This window comes from Musa acuminata, chromosome BXJ3-3 (assembly GCF_036884655.1).
Source record: "Musa acuminata AAA Group cultivar baxijiao chromosome BXJ3-3, Cavendish_Baxijiao_AAA, whole genome shotgun sequence".
NCBI lineage: Eukaryota > Viridiplantae > Streptophyta > Magnoliopsida > Zingiberales > Musaceae > Musa > Musa acuminata.
Genome location: NC_088351.1, coordinates 12,155,365 through 12,176,206, shown reverse-complemented (window position 1 = coordinate 12,176,206; position 20,842 = coordinate 12,155,365). Strand labels below are relative to the sequence as shown.

The 20,842-nt window shown below is 47.0% G+C and overlaps 1 protein-coding gene across 1 annotated transcript; it reads left to right on the top strand.

Moving 5' to 3' along the window:
* Positions 1 to 460: 460 nt before the first annotated feature.
* On the top strand, positions 461 to 20,053 carry LOC103977315 (protein BTR1). Its single transcript, XM_009392807.3, has 8 exons — positions 461 to 767; positions 14,879 to 15,117; positions 15,193 to 15,293; positions 15,621 to 15,811; positions 17,143 to 17,255; positions 18,770 to 18,913; positions 19,407 to 19,468; positions 19,560 to 20,053. The coding sequence occupies exons 1-8, from the start codon at positions 686 to 688 to the stop codon at positions 19,645 to 19,647; spliced, it is 1,020 nt and encodes a 339-aa protein (XP_009391082.1). The 5' UTR covers positions 461 to 685; the 3' UTR covers positions 19,648 to 20,053.
* The last annotated feature ends 789 nt before the right edge of the window (positions 20,054 to 20,842 follow it).

The window sequence follows — 20,842 nt, the reverse complement described above, 5'->3', positions numbered from 1 at the left end:
GCCTGTCATCCTCCCAAAAGAGGATGTCAAAAACAAATAACACGTCAACAAACCTCAACCTGGTTTATATCCATGGAAATTTTTAAATTTTAACACCATATATGTATTATATTAAGAAAATGGATTCTAAATTCTGATTTATTAATTGGACAACAAACGTTTTAACCGTTAGGATGTCATTTCAAATATAATAAATTATTCTTCCCAGTTTTTAGGATAATATACAATAACAAATAACAACAAACAATGAAGCCTAAATCATTTAATATCGACTATATAGATATTTTATCGTAATTTAAATCTTAATTACAGTTTCTAGTAAAATCTTTTATATATATATATATATATATATACATATATATATATACCAGATAAAAATGAAATATGACGTGCGTTAGAGTTTATATAATTCTAAGAACACACGCAATGAGCATGGATTTAATTTGCTTTGGATGACCACCGGATCCGGACTCAGATCCTTTGCGGGCCGAATCGGTTGACATCCCTAAGGGCACCTAATCACCGGCCGAATGAGCCTCCACAGGATCGCCGCGGCGCGAGAGAGAAAAGGAATGAGGCGCGAGATCGCCAAGGCATTTCGGCGAATGGTCTGAGGCAGACGCGTCCTTCGTCCACTCATCCCGCCTTCCTCCCCTCCCGCCTCCGCTCCGCTACATCTTTCCCCATGGAGTCCCCCGAGCTCCACGGCGACTCCTCTCCCGACGCCGTACCACGTCGATCACAGCGCCCCAGATCCCCACCCCTAGGTAACGTGGATTGCTTGTTTGCTTTTCTTGATCCCATGGAAGAGCAGCGGAGATCTTCTGATGGTTTGTTGCTGTTGCTTATTAGTGTACGCGATTGTGTTATGGTAATACTTTAGAGGTCTGGATCAAATTGTTGGGGAGAAAGCAATCGATTCGCTTGTGCTGTTTAGGCCCTTGACATCGTGGTGCTTCTTCCATCTTTTTTTTTTTTCTTTTAATCCTATAAAAGAACCCTAGCAGAACTCCAAAACCACTGTTTTCATTTGTTTGTAAGATCGGTTGGGAGAAGCTCCTCAGTTGGATGACACGAAAGCACGTCGAACTACTGAAGCGGGAGGAATGTAAGCAGAAAAGTTTAGGATTGCATGGACAGTGACTTTCTGGACAAAACAACTTGAGCAGATCAACATAATAGCTTGCTTAAGTTGAATTCTCTTGGTGACTAGCTGGGAGTTATATAATGACTTTTTATAGATTAATTTGCTCTCTTGTAGTTCGCTTGACTGTCTGATTGCCTTAGCTAACAACCGTTTCACACTTCAGAGTGTCTACTTGGAATGACTAGAATATAATTTATGGTTTTGGTTCAGGTATATATCATTTTAGTTACTCCAATTTTATCTAATTCCTTTCTAGGTGTTAATGATTCCTTATCTTTCATATCCTGTGTCTACTACAGCATATAGCTTATCATGTGCATTGACTATTGAGCATTCAACACAGACATAATGTCAAAGATTTCTCATAAAAAGGCTGTCCTACTTTCTTGTGCATATTCAATCACCACCTGAATTTGTAGTGATTGTCAGCCAGTTGTAGGGAGTATCCTTTTGTTGACTTATTTCATAATCGCAAGATGTGTCATTGATGCATGGTTAAAGTGTAATTTAGTCCCTTGGCAACTATCTTGTTGATGACCTTTGTCCTTTGGCTTTTTCGTCAATGTCATATAGGTACATATTCGCAGCCAAAACATGACCCAAAACATGCTGCCAAACATCTGTACATATAAACAAAAGCAACGAACGGTTCGTTGAACGAAGTTATTGCGGGTGTGCGTCGAACATTCGTGACATTCTCCCCCACTTAAACTGTTGACGCCCTCGTCGACGCTTGTTGGTTGTTGTTGATGGCTGCTTCTTCATGTCGAAGGGCGTCTTCGGGCTCCCAACTGGCTTCGGTTCGGGGAAGCTTTCGTCACTTCACAAAGTACTCGGTCTGCTCGGCTCCATTGGGTAGCTTTATCTTGCGATCCACTAAAATGGTTTCAACTCGCTTCTCGTAGGAGGTTTTGGTGGGGGGTAGCCGAGTTGGAACACTTTAGGAAGCATCTTGCGGATCTAAGTGGTAGGCCTTCAAGTTGTTGGCGTAAAAAACATTGTGAATTTTGAGCCACGCCGGCAGTTGTAACTTGTAGGAGACATTGCCCACCCTACTGATAATTAGGAAGGACCCTTCATACTTGCGCACCAATCCTTTGTGTACTTTGTTCCTAAAGAATTGGAGTGATATTGGTTGGAGCTTTACCAACACCAAATCGTCGACTTTGAACTCTTGCGGTCGCCTTCTCAAGTCTACTCACTTCTTCATCTTTTTGGTCGCCTTCTCTAAGTAAGCCCGCGCAATATCTGTATTTCAGTATCATACTTTTGCAAAGTGATATGCTGACAGACTACTCCCAATATATCCAATAGCCAAGGTGTGAGGAGTTGACGGTTGTTGTCTTGTAATGATCTCGAAGGGGCTCTTGTTAGACGTAGAGCTCCGTTGCAAGTTGTAGGAGAATTATACTATGTCCAACAGCTTCACCCAATCTCGTTGGTTGGCACTCACGTAGTGCCGAAGATATTGCTCCAGGAGCGAGTTTATCCGTTCGGTTTGGTCGTCCGTCTGGGGGTGGAGGCTTGTGGAGAAGTATAACTTAGACCCCAACAATTTGAACAGCTCGGTCAAGAATCGTCCTAGGAACTGAGCGTCTCGATCATTGATGATATTGTGCGGGACTCCCCAATACTTCACCACATTTTTCATCATCAGCTTGGCCGCCTCCTCTGCTAAACAGTTTAGAGGTGCAACTATGAAAGTTGCATACTTTGAAAATTGATTGACCACCATGAGTATCGATCCGAGTCCCCCTATTGTCGGTAAGCTTAATATGAAGTCCAAGGAAATGCTCTCCCACGGCCTTTCTGGTACGGGCAACAGCTCCAAAAGTCCCATCGGCTTCCACTGCTCCACCTTGTCTTGTTGGCAAGTGAGGCACGTTCGAACATATTCCTCCACATCAATCCCCATCTTCGGCTACCAAAAGGCCCTCTCCATGAGAGCCAAGGTTCTGTAAATGCCTGGATGTCCAGCCGAAAGAGAATCGTGACACTCTCTTAAGAGCTCACGCCTTAAATTGTCCACTCGAGGGATATAAACCTTATTCCCTTTTGTGTAAACGAGTCCCTCCTGGACCCAAAATCGTCGTGTCTTGCCTTCTTTGATGAGTTGCATCAGGGTTACTACTTGGGGATCACTGTACAATCCATCTCTAATCCTGGAAAGGAAGTTGGAGTGCTGGCCCGCAGCGAGGCTCTGGCCGACCTTGCCACCTCAACCGACGCCTAAGACGCTTGAAGGGCGCCACCACTTCATCAACTCAATAATTCCGCCAGAGGTTCCCGACGTCGGCAGGTGGGCCTAGCCGTGCTGACTCATCAGTCACGGCACATTTGTTCACCAACAGTTTGGCGCTAGAAAGAGGGCCCATGTCGCAGGAACAGTTGGCAGGAACTCACCTCGGGAGGGAGCCCCCGACCGACCTCCCTTCCGCCGAGCCAGAAGGACAAGCCCTCTCTGCCCCTACGGGCAGAAGGATACCGGCTTCAACGATTGATCGTTACTGGCGTCTATTCAACGACCCACGACTATCTCCCCCGGGGCTCGCCCTGGGGGGCCCGACCGTGACGCCCGAGGCGTTCTTTAGCCTAACTAAGCAAGTACAGACCATGGCGGGCATGATGCAGACGCTCGCCCCGATCATTCCCCAAATCGTGCAGCTGGCGGTCCCCCCGATCGATCCAGCCCGGCAACCCCTGACTGGGGAACGGCTCGAGATCATAGAGGCCTGTGGGCGAGCGACGGACCCGAGCGGTCCTCCTGAGCCAAATGCACCCACGCCTTGCCAAGCCACATTATCTCACCTGAAGCCCGACATCATATCATCGGACTCGGCGGACGACTCGCTCAAAGCCTAGTTGTCACGGGTTAACCAGTGCCTGGACGCTTTCCAACGCGAGCTTCGGAGGTCGCGCAGCGAGAGCAGCGAGTGTGCCTCGGGCGGGTCCCCCTTTACCCAGGAAGTACTGGGCAAACCGGTACCCCTCAACTTCAGGTTCTCGATATTGGAGACATATGACGGAGCCTCCGATCTCATGGAGCACGTCTCTGTATTCCGGGCCCAGATGGCCCTCTATGGCGCCTCTGATGCACGGATGTGCCGAGCGTTTCCAACCACTCTGAAGGGGTCGGCGCGGAAGTGGTTTAGTTGGTTGCGCCAAGCTTCGGTCTCGTCCTTCGACCAGCTGGCCGAGGAATTTGAGCAAAGTTTCCTCGCTAGCGCGCGGCCCAGACCCTCTATGGTCACCTTGCTCGCGCTGTCCCAACGCGAGGACGAGTCACTCTCTCAGTTCGTGGCACGGTTCTCCACCGAAATCCGGAGTTTTCCGGATACTCATCCTTCTCTAATCTTGCAGGCTTTTCTGATGGGTTTGAAGCATTCGAGGTTCTTTTGGTCGCTAATCGAGAAGCCGCCGGCGACCATCTCCGAGGTGCTCCAATGCGCCAACCAGTATGTTGCCGCCGAAACATTAGTGGCGGGGAGGCGTGTGGAGAGCAAGAAGCCAAGGATGGAGCTATCTCGAGGAACGGCCTCGGCGGTCCTAACGCCTCCCTGCCGGGGGCCCAACCGACAAGAGCTGCTGCTCCCAAGACCCCCCAACTCTCCCCCTAAATGCATCTCGCATCGAGATCTTCCTCCAGATCAAAGAGATAGGCCTCTTGCAGTAACCTCGCCCTATGAAGGCCGCCCGCAGAGACCAATCTAAATACTATAAGTTCCACTGGGACCACGGCCACAACACGGAGGACTGCCATGACCTCCACAATCAAATAGAAGCACTAATCCAGAGAGGCCACCTTGGACGCTATCTCAAGTCCCGGGAGGCAACTCCGTGCCCTAGAGGGCCCCTCGAGAGACAGATCGACGTCATCTCTGGCAAGCCGGCAGCTGGCGGCACTAGCGCGGCGGCAAGAAAGGCCTACGCGCGCAACACGGTGGAGAAGCGTCCTCGGCCTGAGCACGAGCCTACAATTACCTTTGGGGTAGGGGAGGTCGAGCGCTCCCACCACGACGATGCTCTGGTAATCTCCGTCCAAATCACCAACGCCCGAGTCAAGAGGGTGATGGTTGATATAGGGAGTTCTGCCAACGTCCTCTACTTCGATGCCTTCGGGAGGCTCGGTTTGACCCAGGAAAATCTTACCCCTGTGACGTCAACTCTTACAAGGTTCACCGGATATTCCATCTCCTCGCTCGGAACCACAGTGCTCCCATCACTCTCGGGGAGGAACCAAGGACGAAAACAGTAATGACCACCTTCATGGTGGTCAACCTACCATCAACCTACAATGTCATCCTCGGCCGCCCGACCCTCAACAGGATCCAAGCGGTGGTCTCCACCTATCAAAGAACCATCAAGTTCCCAACCTCGGCAGGGATTGGGGAGGCTTGGAGCGACCCAAGGGAGTCGAGGCGATGCTACCTCATCGCAGTCGCTCTCCCGCCAAAGCCTCGCCCAACCCCGGTTCCCGACCCTCGTGAGGCACCTGTACTACAAGCGACGCTAGAGCCCTCGGAGCCGCTTATCGAGATGCCCTTGAAGCGGGCTCGACCCAACCAAACCGTTTCGGGATTGTGCTCCCCGAAGCGGACCAGCTCCACCTTGTCGATTTCCTGAGGGAGAACATCGACCTATTTGTATGGTCCCCCGAAGCTGGTGGTCCGGAAGATAAAGCTGGTGGTCCAGAAGATGCCGGCCAATCGAGTCACGCGCTCGAGCGCCCCCCTAGCATCATCTGGGACCCCTGTCCAGGGAGAGGGCGCGAGGAGTGAGAAGGGGAAGGGGTTGGCCGGATCATCTGGTAGCGTCCCTTCCAGGAGGGGGCCGGCATCCCCCCTACCGATGCGGGAAATGTGCCGCATCTTCTCCTAGCCCAAGGGCGGGCAGTTTCAAGCCCAACTGATGGCCGACCTTCCGGTCAGGGAGCCGGGAGCCCCTTACGCTGCCTGGTGGTCGGCTTTGAAGGCCGACAGCCGACCCTGGGTCGATGGAGAAGATGCCCAGGAGTTCGTCCGAGGGGCACTGCACCCCTCGTTGGCCAAGGAGCTGTACAGCTCCGACTCAGAGGTGCTGGTGGATGGGGCGCCAAGTCGCTCGTCCGGGTAAGTGATGGCCATCCCTTTTATTCGCCTCCTTGCTTCGTGGATGATGACAATGATTTTCATGCAGGGCCTACGTTATGGGATGACGCTGATCGACCGGGTCCTTGACGTCGGGCGGGCGATTGGGCGTCAGATGGACCTCGACGACGCCCTCCGGAAGGTCAACCTGAAGCTGAAGGCCGAGGGGGGTGCGAAGGCGATTGCCACAGCCGAAGGGCACACCACGACGTTGGAGGGGGAGGTGGCTCGTTTGAAGGCCGAACTTGAAGAAAGCCGGTCACACATCCGTTTGCTGGATGACGAACTGTTGTCCCTCTCCCAAGACGTTGAGGCCGTCGAGGAGGTGCTCGAGGAGGAGCGTCTGAGGTTGCCCGGAAGGGTGGAGGAAGCGGTTGCCGAGTACAAGGCGTCCGCGGGGTTCAAGCGCGGCCTGGTGAGGTTAGGCCGGGTCACGTACGAGTACGGGTTCCGGGTGGCCTATGCTCGTTTCTGGGTGAAGTTCCCGGACCTGGACCTGGAATTGGACCCATTTGCCGAAGACCCTGCGGACCAGAACGTCGACATGCCGGTGAATTTGCCTTTTAACGACGAGCCGTCGACTCCTCCCTCGGGCTAGGGGTTGCATCCCCTTGTTTTTGTTTTGTCTTTCCTTCTTTTTCCTTTTGTCCGGTCGGGCCTGGGGGCGGGTCACCTGACCGCTATATGTACATATTTTGTAATCAAGAAGCTGGTGGCTCGAGATCATAGAGGCCTGTGGGCGAGCGACGGACCCGAGCGGTCCTCCTGAGCCAAATGCACCCACGCCTTGCCAAGCCACATTATCTCACCTGAAGCCCGACATCATATCATCGGACTCGGCGGACGACTCGCTCAAAGCCTAGTTGTCACGGGTTAACCAGTGCCTGGACGCTTTCCAACGCGAGCTTCGGAGGTCGCGCAGCGAGAGCAGCGAGTGTGCCTCGGGCGGGTCCCCCTTTACCCAGGAAGTACTGGGCAAACCGGTACCCCTCAACTTCAGGTTCTCGATATTGGAGACATATGACGGAGCCTCCGATCTCATGGAGCACGTCTCTGTATTCCGGGCCCAGATGGCCCTCTATGGCGCCTCTGATGCACGGATGTGCCGAGCGTTTCCAACCACTCTGAAGGGGTCGGCGCGGAAGTGGTTTAGTTGGTTGCGCCAAGCTTCGGTCTCGTCCTTCGACCAGCTGGCCGAGGAATTTGAGCAAAGTTTCCTCGCTAGCGCGCGGCCCAGACCCTCTATGGTCACCTTGCTCGCGCTGTCCCAACGCGAGGACGAGTCACTCTCTCAGTTCGTGGCACGGTTCTCCACCGAAATCCGGAGTTTTCCGGATACTCATCCTTCTCTAATCTTGCAGGCTTTTCTGATGGGTTTGAAGCATTCGAGGTTCTTTTGGTCGCTAATCGAGAAGCCGCCGGCGACCATCTCCGAGGTGCTCCAATGCGCCAACCAGTATGTTGCCGCCGAAACATTAGTGGCGGGGAGGCGTGTGGAGAGCAAGAAGCCAAGGATGGAGCTATCTCGAGGAACGGCCTCGGCGGTCCTAACGCCTCCCTGCCGGGGGCCCAACCGACAAGAGCTGCTGCTCCCAAGACCCCCCAACTCTCCCCCTAAATGCATCTCGCATCGAGATCTTCCTCCAGATCAAAGAGATAGGCCTCTTGCAGTAACCTCGCCCTATGAAGGCCGCCCGCAGAGACCAATCTAAATACTATAAGTTCCACTGGGACCACGGCCACAACACGGAGGACTGCCATGACCTCCACAATCAAATAGAAGCACTAATCCAGAGAGGCCACCTTGGACGCTATCTCAAGTCCCGGGAGGCAACTCCGTGCCCTAGAGGGCCCCTCGAGAGACAGATCGACGTCATCTCTGGCAAGCCGGCAGCTGGCGGCACTAGCGCGGCGGCAAGAAAGGCCTACGCGCGCAACACGGTGGAGAAGCGTCCTCGGCCTGAGCACGAGCCTACAATTACCTTTGGGGTAGGGGAGGTCGAGCGCTCCCACCACGACGATGCTCTGGTAATCTCCGTCCAAATCACCAACGCCCGAGTCAAGAGGGTGATGGTTGATATAGGGAGTTCTGCCAACGTCCTCTACTTCGATGCCTTCGGGAGGCTCGGTTTGACCCAGGAAAATCTTACCCCTGTGACGTCAACTCTTACAAGGTTCACCGGATATTCCATCTCCTCGCTCGGAACCACAGTGCTCCCATCACTCTCGGGGAGGAACCAAGGACGAAAACAGTAATGACCACCTTCATGGTGGTCAACCTACCATCAACCTACAATGTCATCCTCGGCCGCCCGACCCTCAACAGGATCCAAGCGGTGGTCTCCACCTATCAAAGAACCATCAAGTTCCCAACCTCGGCAGGGATTGGGGAGGCTTGGAGCGACCCAAGGGAGTCGAGGCGATGCTACCTCATCGCAGTCGCTCTCCCGCCAAAGCCTCGCCCAACCCCGGTTCCCGACCCTCGTGAGGCACCTGTACTACAAGCGACGCTAGAGCCCTCGGAGCCGCTTATCGAGATGCCCTTGAAGCGGGCTCGACCCAACCAAACCGTTTCGGGATTGTGCTCCCCGAAGCGGACCAGCTCCACCTTGTCGATTTCCTGAGGGAGAACATCGACCTATTTGTATGGTCCCCCGAAGCTGGTGGTCCGGAAGATAAAGCTGGTGGTCCAGAAGATGCCGGCCAATCGAGTCACGCGCTCGAGCGCCCCCCTAGCATCATCTGGGACCCCTGTCCAGGGAGAGGGCGCGAGGAGTGAGAAGGGGAAGGGGTTGGCCGGATCATCTGGTAGCGTCCCTTCCAGGAGGGGGCCGGCATCCCCCCTACCGATGCGGGAAATGTGCCGCATCTTCTCCTAGCCCAAGGGCGGGCAGTTTCAAGCCCAACTGATGGCCGACCTTCCGGTCAGGGAGCCGGGAGCCCCTTACGCTGCCTGGTGGTCGGCTTTGAAGGCCGACAGCCGACCCTGGGTCGATGGAGAAGATGCCCAGGAGTTCGTCCGAGGGGCACTGCACCCCTCGTTGGCCAAGGAGCTGTACAGCTCCGACTCAGAGGTGCTGGTGGATGGGGCGCCAAGTCGCTCGTCCGGGTAAGTGATGGCCATCCCTTTTATTCGCCTCCTTGCTTCGTGGATGATGACAATGATTTTCATGCAGGGCCTACGTTATGGGATGACGCTGATCGACCGGGTCCTTGACGTCGGGCGGGCGATTGGGCGTCAGATGGACCTCGACGACGCCCTCCGGAAGGTCAACCTGAAGCTGAAGGCCGAGGGGGGTGCGAAGGCGATTGCCACAGCCGAAGGGCACACCACGACGTTGGAGGGGGAGGTGGCTCGTTTGAAGGCCGAACTTGAAGAAAGCCGGTCACACATCCGTTTGCTGGATGACGAACTGTTGTCCCTCTCCCAAGACGTTGAGGCCGTCGAGGAGGTGCTCGAGGAGGAGCGTCTGAGGTTGCCCGGAAGGGTGGAGGAAGCGGTTGCCGAGTACAAGGCGTCCGCGGGGTTCAAGCGCGGCCTGGTGAGGTTAGGCCGGGTCACGTACGAGTACGGGTTCCGGGTGGCCTATGCTCGTTTCTGGGTGAAGTTCCCGGACCTGGACCTGGAATTGGACCCATTTGCCGAAGACCCTGCGGACCAGAACGTCGACATGCCGGTGAATTTGCCTTTTAACGACGAGCCGTCGACTCCTCCCTCGGGCTAGGGGTTGCATCCCCTTGTTTTTGTTTTGTCTTTCCTTCTTTTTCCTTTTGTCCGGTCGGGCCTGGGGGCGGGTCACCTGACCGCTATATGTACATATTTTGTAATCAAGAAGCAATTTCGTTTTGAGAACCCTGGCTTAGTCTTCTCCTCTGATCGCGTATGTGCGGGCTCTCCATACCTTTATTGCATCCCAATCAACTCCTCCCCCCTTAAAGGTAGAATTTCTTCAGGTTCACGACATTCCACGTCCTTGGGAGGGGGCATCCCTCCATTGTTTCGAGCTAGTAGGTGCCTTCCCGCACCATGTCGTAGACTCGGTAGGGGCCTTCCCAATTGGTGCAAGTTTTCCCCTTGCTTGGGCTGAATTGCTCACTTCTGCTTTTCGGAGGACGAGGTCCCTGACTTGAATCGGTCGCGGACGGACCCTCTGGTTGTATATCCGAGCGGTCGCTTTCTTGTATGCCAGGGTGCGTAGGTGTGCCTCAGCTCTTCTCTCCTCAAGGAGGTCCAAGTTGGCCCGCAGCCCCTCCTCTGAGTGCCTTCGCTCATAGTGGGAGGTGCGCAAGGTTGGGAATACCATCTCGGACGGAAGAACCGCTTTAGTCCCGTATGCCAAGCTGAACGGGGACTCTCCCGAGGCGGCTTTGGGGGTTGTTCGCATCGCCCATAGGACGCTGGGGAGCTCGTCCACCTAGGCCCCGCGCACACTTGAGATTCTCTTCTTAAGGCCTTCAATTATTGCTCGGTTCATCACCTCGGTTTGACCGTTGGTCTAGGGGTGTGCGACCTAGCTGAACTTCAACTGAATCCCGTAGGATTGGCTACTGCCTTGAACTTACTGTTGTTGAACTGGGTCCCGTTGTCGATGATGATAGCCCTCGGGATCCCGAATCGGGTGATGATGTTCCTCCATGTGAATTTCTGAACGTGCATCTCGGTGATGGAGGCCAAGGGTTCGGCCTCGACCCACTTCGTGAAGTAGTCGACCCCGACTATGAGGAAACGTCGCTGACTCGACACCGGAGGGAAAGGCCCGACGAGGTCGAGCCCCCATTGGGCAAAGGGCCAAGCCATATCAATGGGGGTCAGGGGGACTGCCGACTGGTGTGGTAGTCGGGCGTGCCGTTGGCACTGCGAGCACTGTCGTGTGTATGTCATGGCATCCTAGCGCATCGTCGGCCAGTAGTACCCCTGCCGAAGGGTCTTTAAGGCCAAAGTCCGCCCCCCGACATGCCCCCCACATATTCCCTCGTGGAGCTCGACGAGGACGGCTTCAGCCTTCGACGGCGCGAGGCAACGCAGGAGGGGTTGAGTGAATGCCCTTCGGTACAATCTTCCAACGATGACGCAGTACCACGCTTGAGCTCGCCTCAGCCGTCTTGTAGCCGTGAGATCGTTGGGCTCTTTCCCACCCGCCTTGTAGCGGAGGATCTCTTCTATCCAATTCAGAGGTAGATTTGTTTCGGCGACCTCGTGAGTCGGTATGGTCGGGACTGCCATGGACTCAATGGTCGGGACTGACTCAGGGGTATGGGTGGAGGTTGATTTGGCCAGCGCGTCGACCCGCTCGTTTTGCGCCCGAGGTATTTTGGTGACTGAAAAGTGGTCGAAATAGTGGGCGAGCCGCTTTACCTCCATTAGGTATGATATCATCGTGGGGTCTCGGGCTTCGCAACTCCCGTTGATGTGTCCCGTCACCAGTTAGGAGTCGTTGAAGACTTCAAGATCGCCCACGTGTAACTCCAGAGCGAGGCATAGACCGTGGAGTAACGTCTCGTACTCAGCCTCGTTGTTGGTGGCCCGGAACTTTAATTGAAGAGATCTTTCATAGGCCTCTCTCGACCGACCTCTGAGGACGAACCCGACCCCCTCGGAAGTGGAAGAGCCATCTACGTGTAAACTCCACGTGCCCTGGCCACTTTGCCGCCCTGCAGCCTAGTCCTCGGGCGTCAGCTCGGAAATGAAATCGACCAGCACCTGAGCTTTAATGGCGGTCCTGGGGGAGTACTGGATGTCGAATTCGCTGAGCTCGACCGACCACCGCAGCATGCGACCCGATGTGTCGAAGTTGGATAGGTTCTGCCGTAGCGGTTGGTCGGTGACTACTCTGATTGGATGAGCTTGGAAGTAGAGCCGCAACTTCCGGGCCGTCAGGACAAGGGCGAGAGCCAGCCTTTCGATCGGGAGGTATCGTATTTCGGGCCCTTCGAGGACATGGTTGACGTAATGCACTGGTTGTTGCGTCGGTGGTACCTCCCGAACTAGCACTGAACCGACAGTGTGCGGCGAGGCCGCCGGGTAGAGGCCGAGGGTCTCTCCCGGTTCAGATGAGGTGAGTCGGGGCAAGCGGACGAGGCATTCCTTCAACTTCTCGAAGGCCTCCTCGCATTCCGGGGTCCAAGTGAAGCTGTCAGCCCGTTGCAGAACTCGGAAGAAAGGGAGGCTCTTGTCGCCCGAATGCGACACAAACCTATTGAGCGCTGTCAACCTCCCGGCAAGCCGCTGCACTTCTTTGGCCGAGCGAGGGGAGTGTATCTCAGTAATGGCACGAACTTTCTCTGGGTTGGCGTCAATTCCCCGTCGGTGAATGATGAAGCTGAGGAACTTCCCCGAGCTGACCCTGAAGACACACTTTTCTAGGTTCAGACGCAAGTTGAACCGCCTGAGGGTTTGGAATGTTTCCGCCAAGTCGGCTAGATGTGTCTTTGCGACCTTGCTTTTTACAATCATGTCATCTATGTACACCTCCATGTTTATTCCGAGCTGGTGTTTGAAAAGCTTGTTGACCATCCTTTGGTAGGTCGCGCCAGCGTTCTTAAGGCCAAAAGGAATAACTTTGTAACAATACGCCCCCTGGTTGGTGACGAAGGCAGTATCTTCTCGGTCTTGGGTCGCCATCCGGATTTGGTTGTAGCCGGAGAATGCGTCCAAGAACGTAAGGCGTTTATGACCGGCGGTGGTGTCGACCAACTGGTCTATCTTGGGGAGCGGATACGGGGTCCCCTCCAACGGGACAATCTCGCCTCCGAAGCCAAACATGTTGTCAAGCATCTGTACATGTAAACAAAAGCAACGAACGGTTCGTTGAACGAAGTTGTTGCAGGTGCGTGCCGACCGTTCGTGACATTACAGTGCTATAGCCTATGTCTATATACTTGTCGGCCAGTGTATATGCCAGTATGTATCAGTTTTCCGAAAAAAGGCTAGAAAATATTGAAAATTCAAAAAACCCTTTTTTATGAATTTTTCTCCTTATTAGTATATAAATTATACTTTAATAAGAATAAAGCATATATATGCCATAAATGAATAGAAAATCTAGGTTATAAGGAGAAAAATTGGATTTACCTTTTCAGATGCATCGAGGAACTGTTGAAGGAATCTACTTCAGTTGATCTTGAATTATCTGTAAAAAAAGGGTTGAGATGTTGGATTAGATATTTAAACTTTAAGGTTTGAGCGAAATAAACTATCAAGAAATCAGGATAACAATTATATATATTTGTTTCTACCACCAAAATAAATGTTGAGAATCCATGATCGATGGAATGGGGTCCTCGATCCTATGAAGTTATATGTCAATATGATAGGTTTATTGGACCCAATCTTGAAAATGCTCCCTTGACATATTGTATTTATAAACCATGTACTGTTGGTGCATCAATGTGGTAAACATTGTTGCGTCATTGTCATTAATAACATGTGTTCAAGGCACCTCAACAGTCCATCTAAAGCCTTAAAAGTGAGAGTGAGTGAAAGAGATGGGAGGGAGGAGGATTAGAGCACAAAAGAGTATCGACCATTTATGGGTCAGTAATAGTCAAAATCCAATCATTACCGACCCGCATCGGTTGGTTACAATCGAGTATCGACCAATATTGACTGTTGGGGCCAGATTTGATTCATTATGGGTCAGTATTGGTCAAAATATGACCGTTAATGACTCGTATTAGTTGGCAATGGTCAAGTCTTGATCTTATTGGTTGATACACGACCCATACTGGCCAATACTAGAGCAGTTTTTTTGCATGCCGCACGAAACAGGTTGGTTAATGTATCGATCAGCTGCCTAAACGGTAGGTACCACTCATTTTATACTGTTTCAGTTGATACATCAAACCTTGATGTATTCTACCAGCATGACCATCATGATGACATACCATGAAATTGAAAAATCTTTAGTGTGAGATTAGATCGTGATGAAAGTTCTTTTTTCTTTAGAGAACTCCATAAACATTCTAAATTAATATTGCTAAGTAACTTATCTAACATATGATGCTGTATTATATATTTGGGCTTCACATGGCCAATGATGGTCAATGTGGCATACAAAGATTAGACAAAGACATGAAATAAGGAATGACTGGCTGTAAGTGATAGAAGTTCATCATTATTTGATTCATTCATATGAGACTGATAAAAAATATTTTGATGTTCAAGTTAACAACTATTATAAGCAAAATTTATGACAAGGAAACTTTTTTCATTTTGTGACACTTGTAAGACATTTAGGTATCAGCTATCCATCATTTAAGCATCTTCAGCTGATTACCACTTATTATTTCAATGTGACTTGATTTCACTAGCCATATGTGAGTTTATGAAAGTAAATTGCTAACTATTACCTTATAAAATATATCACATGTTATTTAGAGTCTGAAAAAACGATCTGTATGCCCTTTTTATGCTGATTGGATTAACTTTTTTCTTATATTGCTTTCTCTTTTTTTATTTTTTAAATTGTCATGAGTTTTAACCATGTTGAATAAATTTGACATTTTCTTTTGCCATTTGCAATTATATTTACTTGGAAAATACTATATTTTTTTTTCTTTGTTCAGATCCATAAACCTGATCTATTAAATACTTCAATTTTCTTAGATGATAAGGAGAAGCAGACACACATACGATTTCTTGTATCAAACACTGCAGCTGGGTGCATAATCGGGAAGGGTGGATTAACAATTACTGAATTCCAGTCACAATCTGGAGCCCGTATTCAGCTATCACGTAATCATGAAGTCTTTCCCAGAACTTCAGATAGAATAATATTGATTTCTGGGGCATTTAGTGAAGTAATGAAGGCAATGGAACTGATCCTCGAAAAATTGCTAAATGAGGTATAGTTTTTATGTTATTTCTAATTTTTTATTGAAAATTGTACTTCATCTGAAGTTTTCTTTACTAACATACAGGTGGAAGAGGGTAATGATGTTGAAGGTAGATCAAAAGTGAGGCTCATTGTTCCTAATAGCTCATGCGGTGCCATAATTGGAAAAGGAGGATCCACTATAAAGTATAGTCTTATAAGCATATTCTTTAATAGTTAGGTGAAGTTGTACACTTGATACCTGGAATTAGGGGAAAACATAAATTAAAAATCTTAAACAATATTTGCAACTGTATACTGTCATTTTGTATGACAGTTACTTCTGGATTGCGATAGGCTAAGAACCATAAAGCTATTCTGCATTAGTAGGAGTGACTTTTTTTTCTTTACCTTATTTTAGTTGATTAATCTGAATTACATTATATTGTACAATTCACTACTTATTCGTAGTGCTTCTTTGTGTCCCTTTTGTTTGTTGACATAAGTAGTTGAGACATGTCATCAATTTTGCAGGTCTTTTATAGAAGAGTCCCAAGCTGGGATTAAGATATCACCTCAGGATAATATTGCTGGCCTAAATGATAGGCTGGTTTCCTTGACAGGGTCTTTTGAGGAGCAAATGCATGCTATTTTTCTTATATTGTCAAAATTAATAGAAGATGCTCACTATCCTCAAACATTAAACTCGCCTTATCCATATTCAGGTGCATCTCCAATATTTATGTAGTCCATCCTTTATGTAGAATTTTTTGTTATCACTAGTTGTTTTGTGTATATTCTATTAGATGCCTTTGCCGTCTAAATGGCAATCTTAGATCTATGTTTGAATTCTGCATCTCTGCTAACCTATTAGCTTGAGAAGTCTCTTTATCTTTCTTGTGCTTTCTCTATTACGGCTTCCTATTCCATGTTCTGGAGCATCCAAGAACTATGGCGTACTAGTTTTTCTTTTTTTTGCCCTCTGTACCTTGATGGCTACCACTGGAATCCATCTAGGTTCTATGGTTAGTTGTGATACCACTAGAGTGATATTGTGATATTGCTAAAGGATTTATAGTAGTTGTTGTTTCTCACGGAAAACAATGTTGTAGCTAGAGATCCAACAAACTTTGATGTATAAGCATGGAGCAAAGAGAACTCTTGCAATTCTTTCTGAACTTGGATGAAGATTGCAAAGTGGATCTAAAACTTCAGCTGAAGATTGCCATCTGACGCCTCCACCTCTTTCTCTCCTCTCTTTAATTTCTTCTTTTTAGGTAGTCAAATCAGCTAGAGTTAGCCAAATAGACCAATTCCAGTTGAATTTAGCTGATTCTAGCTGATTCTGTTTTTTTGTTTCTGATGATAAGGCCCAGAACTGGTTTGGTTGTATTGTGTTAGCTGAATGACATGGTGAAATATTGAAATTTAGATGAGTAAAAGACTTGGTGGTAGTCAGTAGGAACTTTGCTATGTCAAAAAAGCCAAGAGGTGCTTATCTTTCTATAGTGTAAGCAGTACGTTTTTAACCTGTTTCTGGCTTACTCATCTTAGCTATTTGCGTTATGATGAGAGGATATGATGGGTCCCATTCAAGACCCACATGTAGAGCCATTGGTTTGTCCTATTAAAGTGAGGGTAAGTGAGGCAGATTAAAGCATATTTCTTTTGAATACTCAAATATTTTGCAAATTGTTCATTTGCTTTAGCAGTGCATGGGTGCATTTAGACACACTGGCAGCTGTTTGTGAAGTGATGATAACATATTGTGTTGATGTGGCAGAAGCTCCTACAGTGATGTGACACGTTAATAGCGTCTAAAGTTTGATGTGGCATTTCTAATCTTGTCTGGCAGCTTTATCTGGCTTAATGCGCATATCACTATGAGCAACTTATTTTTGATCTGATAATTTCAGAGTTAATTTTTCCGATTATCTTTTCACTATGAGCAATTTATCTATTGATCTGATGTGAACAGAGTTGATTATTTGATATTATTCATTATTAAATATGATTGTTAATTTGTTTTCTTTCCTTTCTCATTTTGGATTCTTAGGTGTTAACTTTCCTGGTTTTCCTGGTGTTCCCGTTAGTTACATGATTCCTTCTGTAGCATATCCTGTGGGTTATGGAGCAAATGGAATTGGAGGAAAATATCTTAGTAATAAAGTAAGAATATCATCTGTTTCTTATAGAACAAAATATTACATTCAGTATTTTTTTCGTTTACTGATCTTTATCGAGGAGCATTAGTTTTCATATTTTTCTTGATAAACCATAAGCTATAAATTGTCAAAATATGGTTTCAGGGATTGTGGTTGTGCCATCTCATGATAGTTATACATATATGTGTTCAGAACATATTAGCATGCCAAGAGTATCTCCCATTTGATATGTCTAGTACCAATCATGTTGGTAGTCGGGCCTCTGTTTCCGTGACACTTCCATAACGGTCCTGTACTGGCACAAGAACATTGACAGCAGGGCTAATGTTATAGTTCCATGTAACTTTTCTAGTTTTCTTAGATGTTTTTTAGCAGAATATAGAAACTTTAAAAGACATCAAAAACACTTGTTTGAATAAGATTTCCCTGGTCAGGTTGGCCTTTATCATGTTTCAAATGCATTATTTTTGGAGATTTTGAAGTTGGTGTGATGTAAAAAAGCAACAAAAAAACAACATAATATGGACAATGATAATGATGATCACAGGTGATGGACCATAATGTTTTCTTAATTAATGAAGAAAACTTTACAGAAATTTAGTATTTATTTTGGCATACTCATGGATGAATGAAGTGGTGCAATTTGTAAATATACATTATGAATGTCAACAATTAAATCAATTAAAGGGCATCTTATAGTTGCTGGACCACAGTTTTCCAGGAGGTGTACTTTAGAAATCTATTCTGGTTCCTGCTAGACCAAAAGATCTTTGAATTGGGGAACTAATTAGTTTGATGGTATAGTTTGGTTTAACAAAGGCTTAGACACTAAAAGTTATACATATGAAATTTAATAAAATTATAAATGATGAAACGGTTCACAGTATATTGTGTTTCTTGACTTTCCATTTTGCCACTTCAGTGCACTGTTTAACCATATTGCTGGTTAATCTGGTAAAATGGTCTTGGCACAGTATATAAGTTGGACTATAGTAAAGTGTGCATTACCTAAACACCAGAAATCTGTAAAGATTGGTGAACCAAACATAAACTTTGTGACTTAACTCGGAACCAGCAAATAGAATGTAAGCTTAGCACTTTGTGCTAGATATTTTGCAACATGTAGCCTAGAAAATATGTTTAACTTATCCTATACCCTGGAGCAGCTGATGCTCGATCACTATGTGTGGACATTAACTCATTATTTTAAGTCTTTCTGTGGTTTTCTAGGTTTGGAATACTACTCAGTAGTCAGTAGTTGACTGTTGGTTGATCATGTCTGAAGTTGTTGTCTTATGGATTTGGTTACCAGAAAGTAGTATTTGGTATCTTGTGATCTTAGAGTTAAACGTTGCATGCTTGTAGTCAGTCACTATTTGATGTGTCTGATATTGTACCTTTGGTCCTGTTTTCATGATAATGTTTCCTTCTGTTTGTTGCAACATTAAAAAGCCTTGTGTGATGGTTTGTATTTGACTACACCCTTGCTAATAATGCTTCATGATAATTGTATGTTAGGGTGTGGCATCACCTTTGGTTTCATCACGGTCACCTGGTGGGTCTCATGAAAACCAGAGTAACTCGACAACAATTGGCATTGCAGATGAGCATATTGGTGCTGTTGTCGGTCGAGGGGGGAGGAACATAATGGAGATAAGTCAGGTTTGAAAAAAAATACACCATGTTTCTATTTCGATTTTTGCTATGATGTAATAATGGCTGAAATTATAAAGGTAGGTACTGATTGATGCTTGATGTAAAGATACAGTTAAAGTCCATATCTTGATGATTCAATATGAGTTCTAGGTAAAGATATTCATTTTGGAAAGAAAGGGTGTCTTGCTATCTAACCAAGAATTCTAATATGGGAATTAGTATTCTTATTACTTGTTATGTTTCATGCACTAGAGAGAGAAATTCTTCTATGTACATGACAGGAAACTATCTACTGAAATAATTAATCAGATTATGTAATTATTTGATTTAATTTAGAAGTATATGCATATTGGTAGTGTCCTTCTATCTATGCATTTAGTACTAACATGGCTCTTTTTAGTGGATGTTAGTCATCAAATCATATTTTTGGCAGAAGTTTTTAGCGAATGCAAGAATTAGTTGCTGGAAATTTTCAACATGAAAGGCTCTTGATTTTCAGGTTAGTGGAGCTAGGATCAAGATTTCAGATAGAGGTGATTTCATTTTGGGCACATCAGATAGGTAAAGAAAGCTCTTGTATTTGTTTCCTCTTCTCAGTTCATCTTACCACATGGATTTTTGTATTCTGATTATTCTGCGACCATACATACAGGAAAGTAACAATAACTGGATCATCAGAAGCAATTCGTGCTGCTGAGGCTATGATCATGCAGAAGGTTTCATCAAATTCTGAGAGATGATTGTTGATTATTTGCTCTACAATCCAGATAATTTATTGAAGCTGCTTTATGGGAGAAATCTTTATTCAATCAGCAGGCCAGATATTCTTCTATATCGGTAATATGAAGGTATTTAAGGGGAATACAGAATTGAAAGGTTTTTTTTGCCCCTAGAGATCTGGACGAGTCATCTTTTGACGTGTTCTCTGGGAATTGCCTTGCAAAATGATGAATAGTTTCAGAATCTCTTCAGTATTTGTAATCTTTAGTTCAACTCTTGAAGAGTTCTACTTTTGACCAGTTCAGTCAACAGGTATATTGGTTGTCATTCTGCATCAACAGATGGAACTTCCAATTTTTTGCGCACAAAATGGTATTTGTAGAACTTATTTCAGTTTTTCTTAAATTCATTTGATAGTTGCTGGTTTGTTTTGTGCTTTTGCTACATGTTAGATCTTAAGAACCAGTTGATTGACTAGCTTTAACACAACCATACTGGTTATGGTTGACCATACTTGTTCCACCCATACATCTAGTGGAAATAGTCTGGTATATATGGGTGTTTTGGGGCGTGTTGGTCTTGTGCTGATAGCATTTCTCATCTCACTTGTCTTTTGTTGTGCTTTTCAGGATTGTAATTCATGCTTATTTGGACTTGTTTCATCGCTTAGATAACAATATTTAGGTGAATGTGTATTGAGAATATGAATTGAATAACAAAGGAGAAATACAAAATCCAAATGTAAGAAAGCTATTAAAGTTGGTAAAAAGTTTGGAATCTTTATTGATCCATACAATTATGTAGGAGCAAAAGAATCTATAAAATTTTTTAGTTGCTTTGTTTACTATTATTATTATTCATGCTGCAGATTCTCTAGAATTCATTACTAATATCCTAATTTTCGTAATAGACAATAGGCAGATTACAGGGAAACGAATCAAACATTCATTTTTGGGAGTGATTGCTAGTCTTCAAAACTAAGCCTTTAATGAATGATAATACTTTATTACTTAATATTTAACAAAAATAAACTATCAATCGTTATTATCTGAATGTTCAAATGCTAATATAATTCGACATTATCTTAGGCTAGTACAAGCGTGCGCACGGAGAACCTATTCGCGTGCAAGCGGTGCAGTCGCCGCAATCTCAGGTGCACAATGTTCCTCTTTGTTTGTAGGGCACCACCCACCACCGGGACATGGGAGGTGAGAA

Excerpts from the sequence above, each read along its gene's own strand:
- LOC103977315 (XM_009392807.3), top strand. The coding sequence starts at position 686 with ATGGAGTCCCCCGAGCTCCACGGCGACTCCTCTCCCGACGCCGTACCA. Across the intron at positions 768-14,878 it reads CCCCAGATCCCCACCCCTAG|ATGATAAGGAGAAGCAGACA; the intron begins GTAACGTGGATT and ends CAATTTTCTTAG. Across the intron at positions 15,118-15,192 it reads TCGAAAAATTGCTAAATGAG|GTGGAAGAGGGTAATGATGT; the intron begins GTATAGTTTTTA and ends ACTAACATACAG.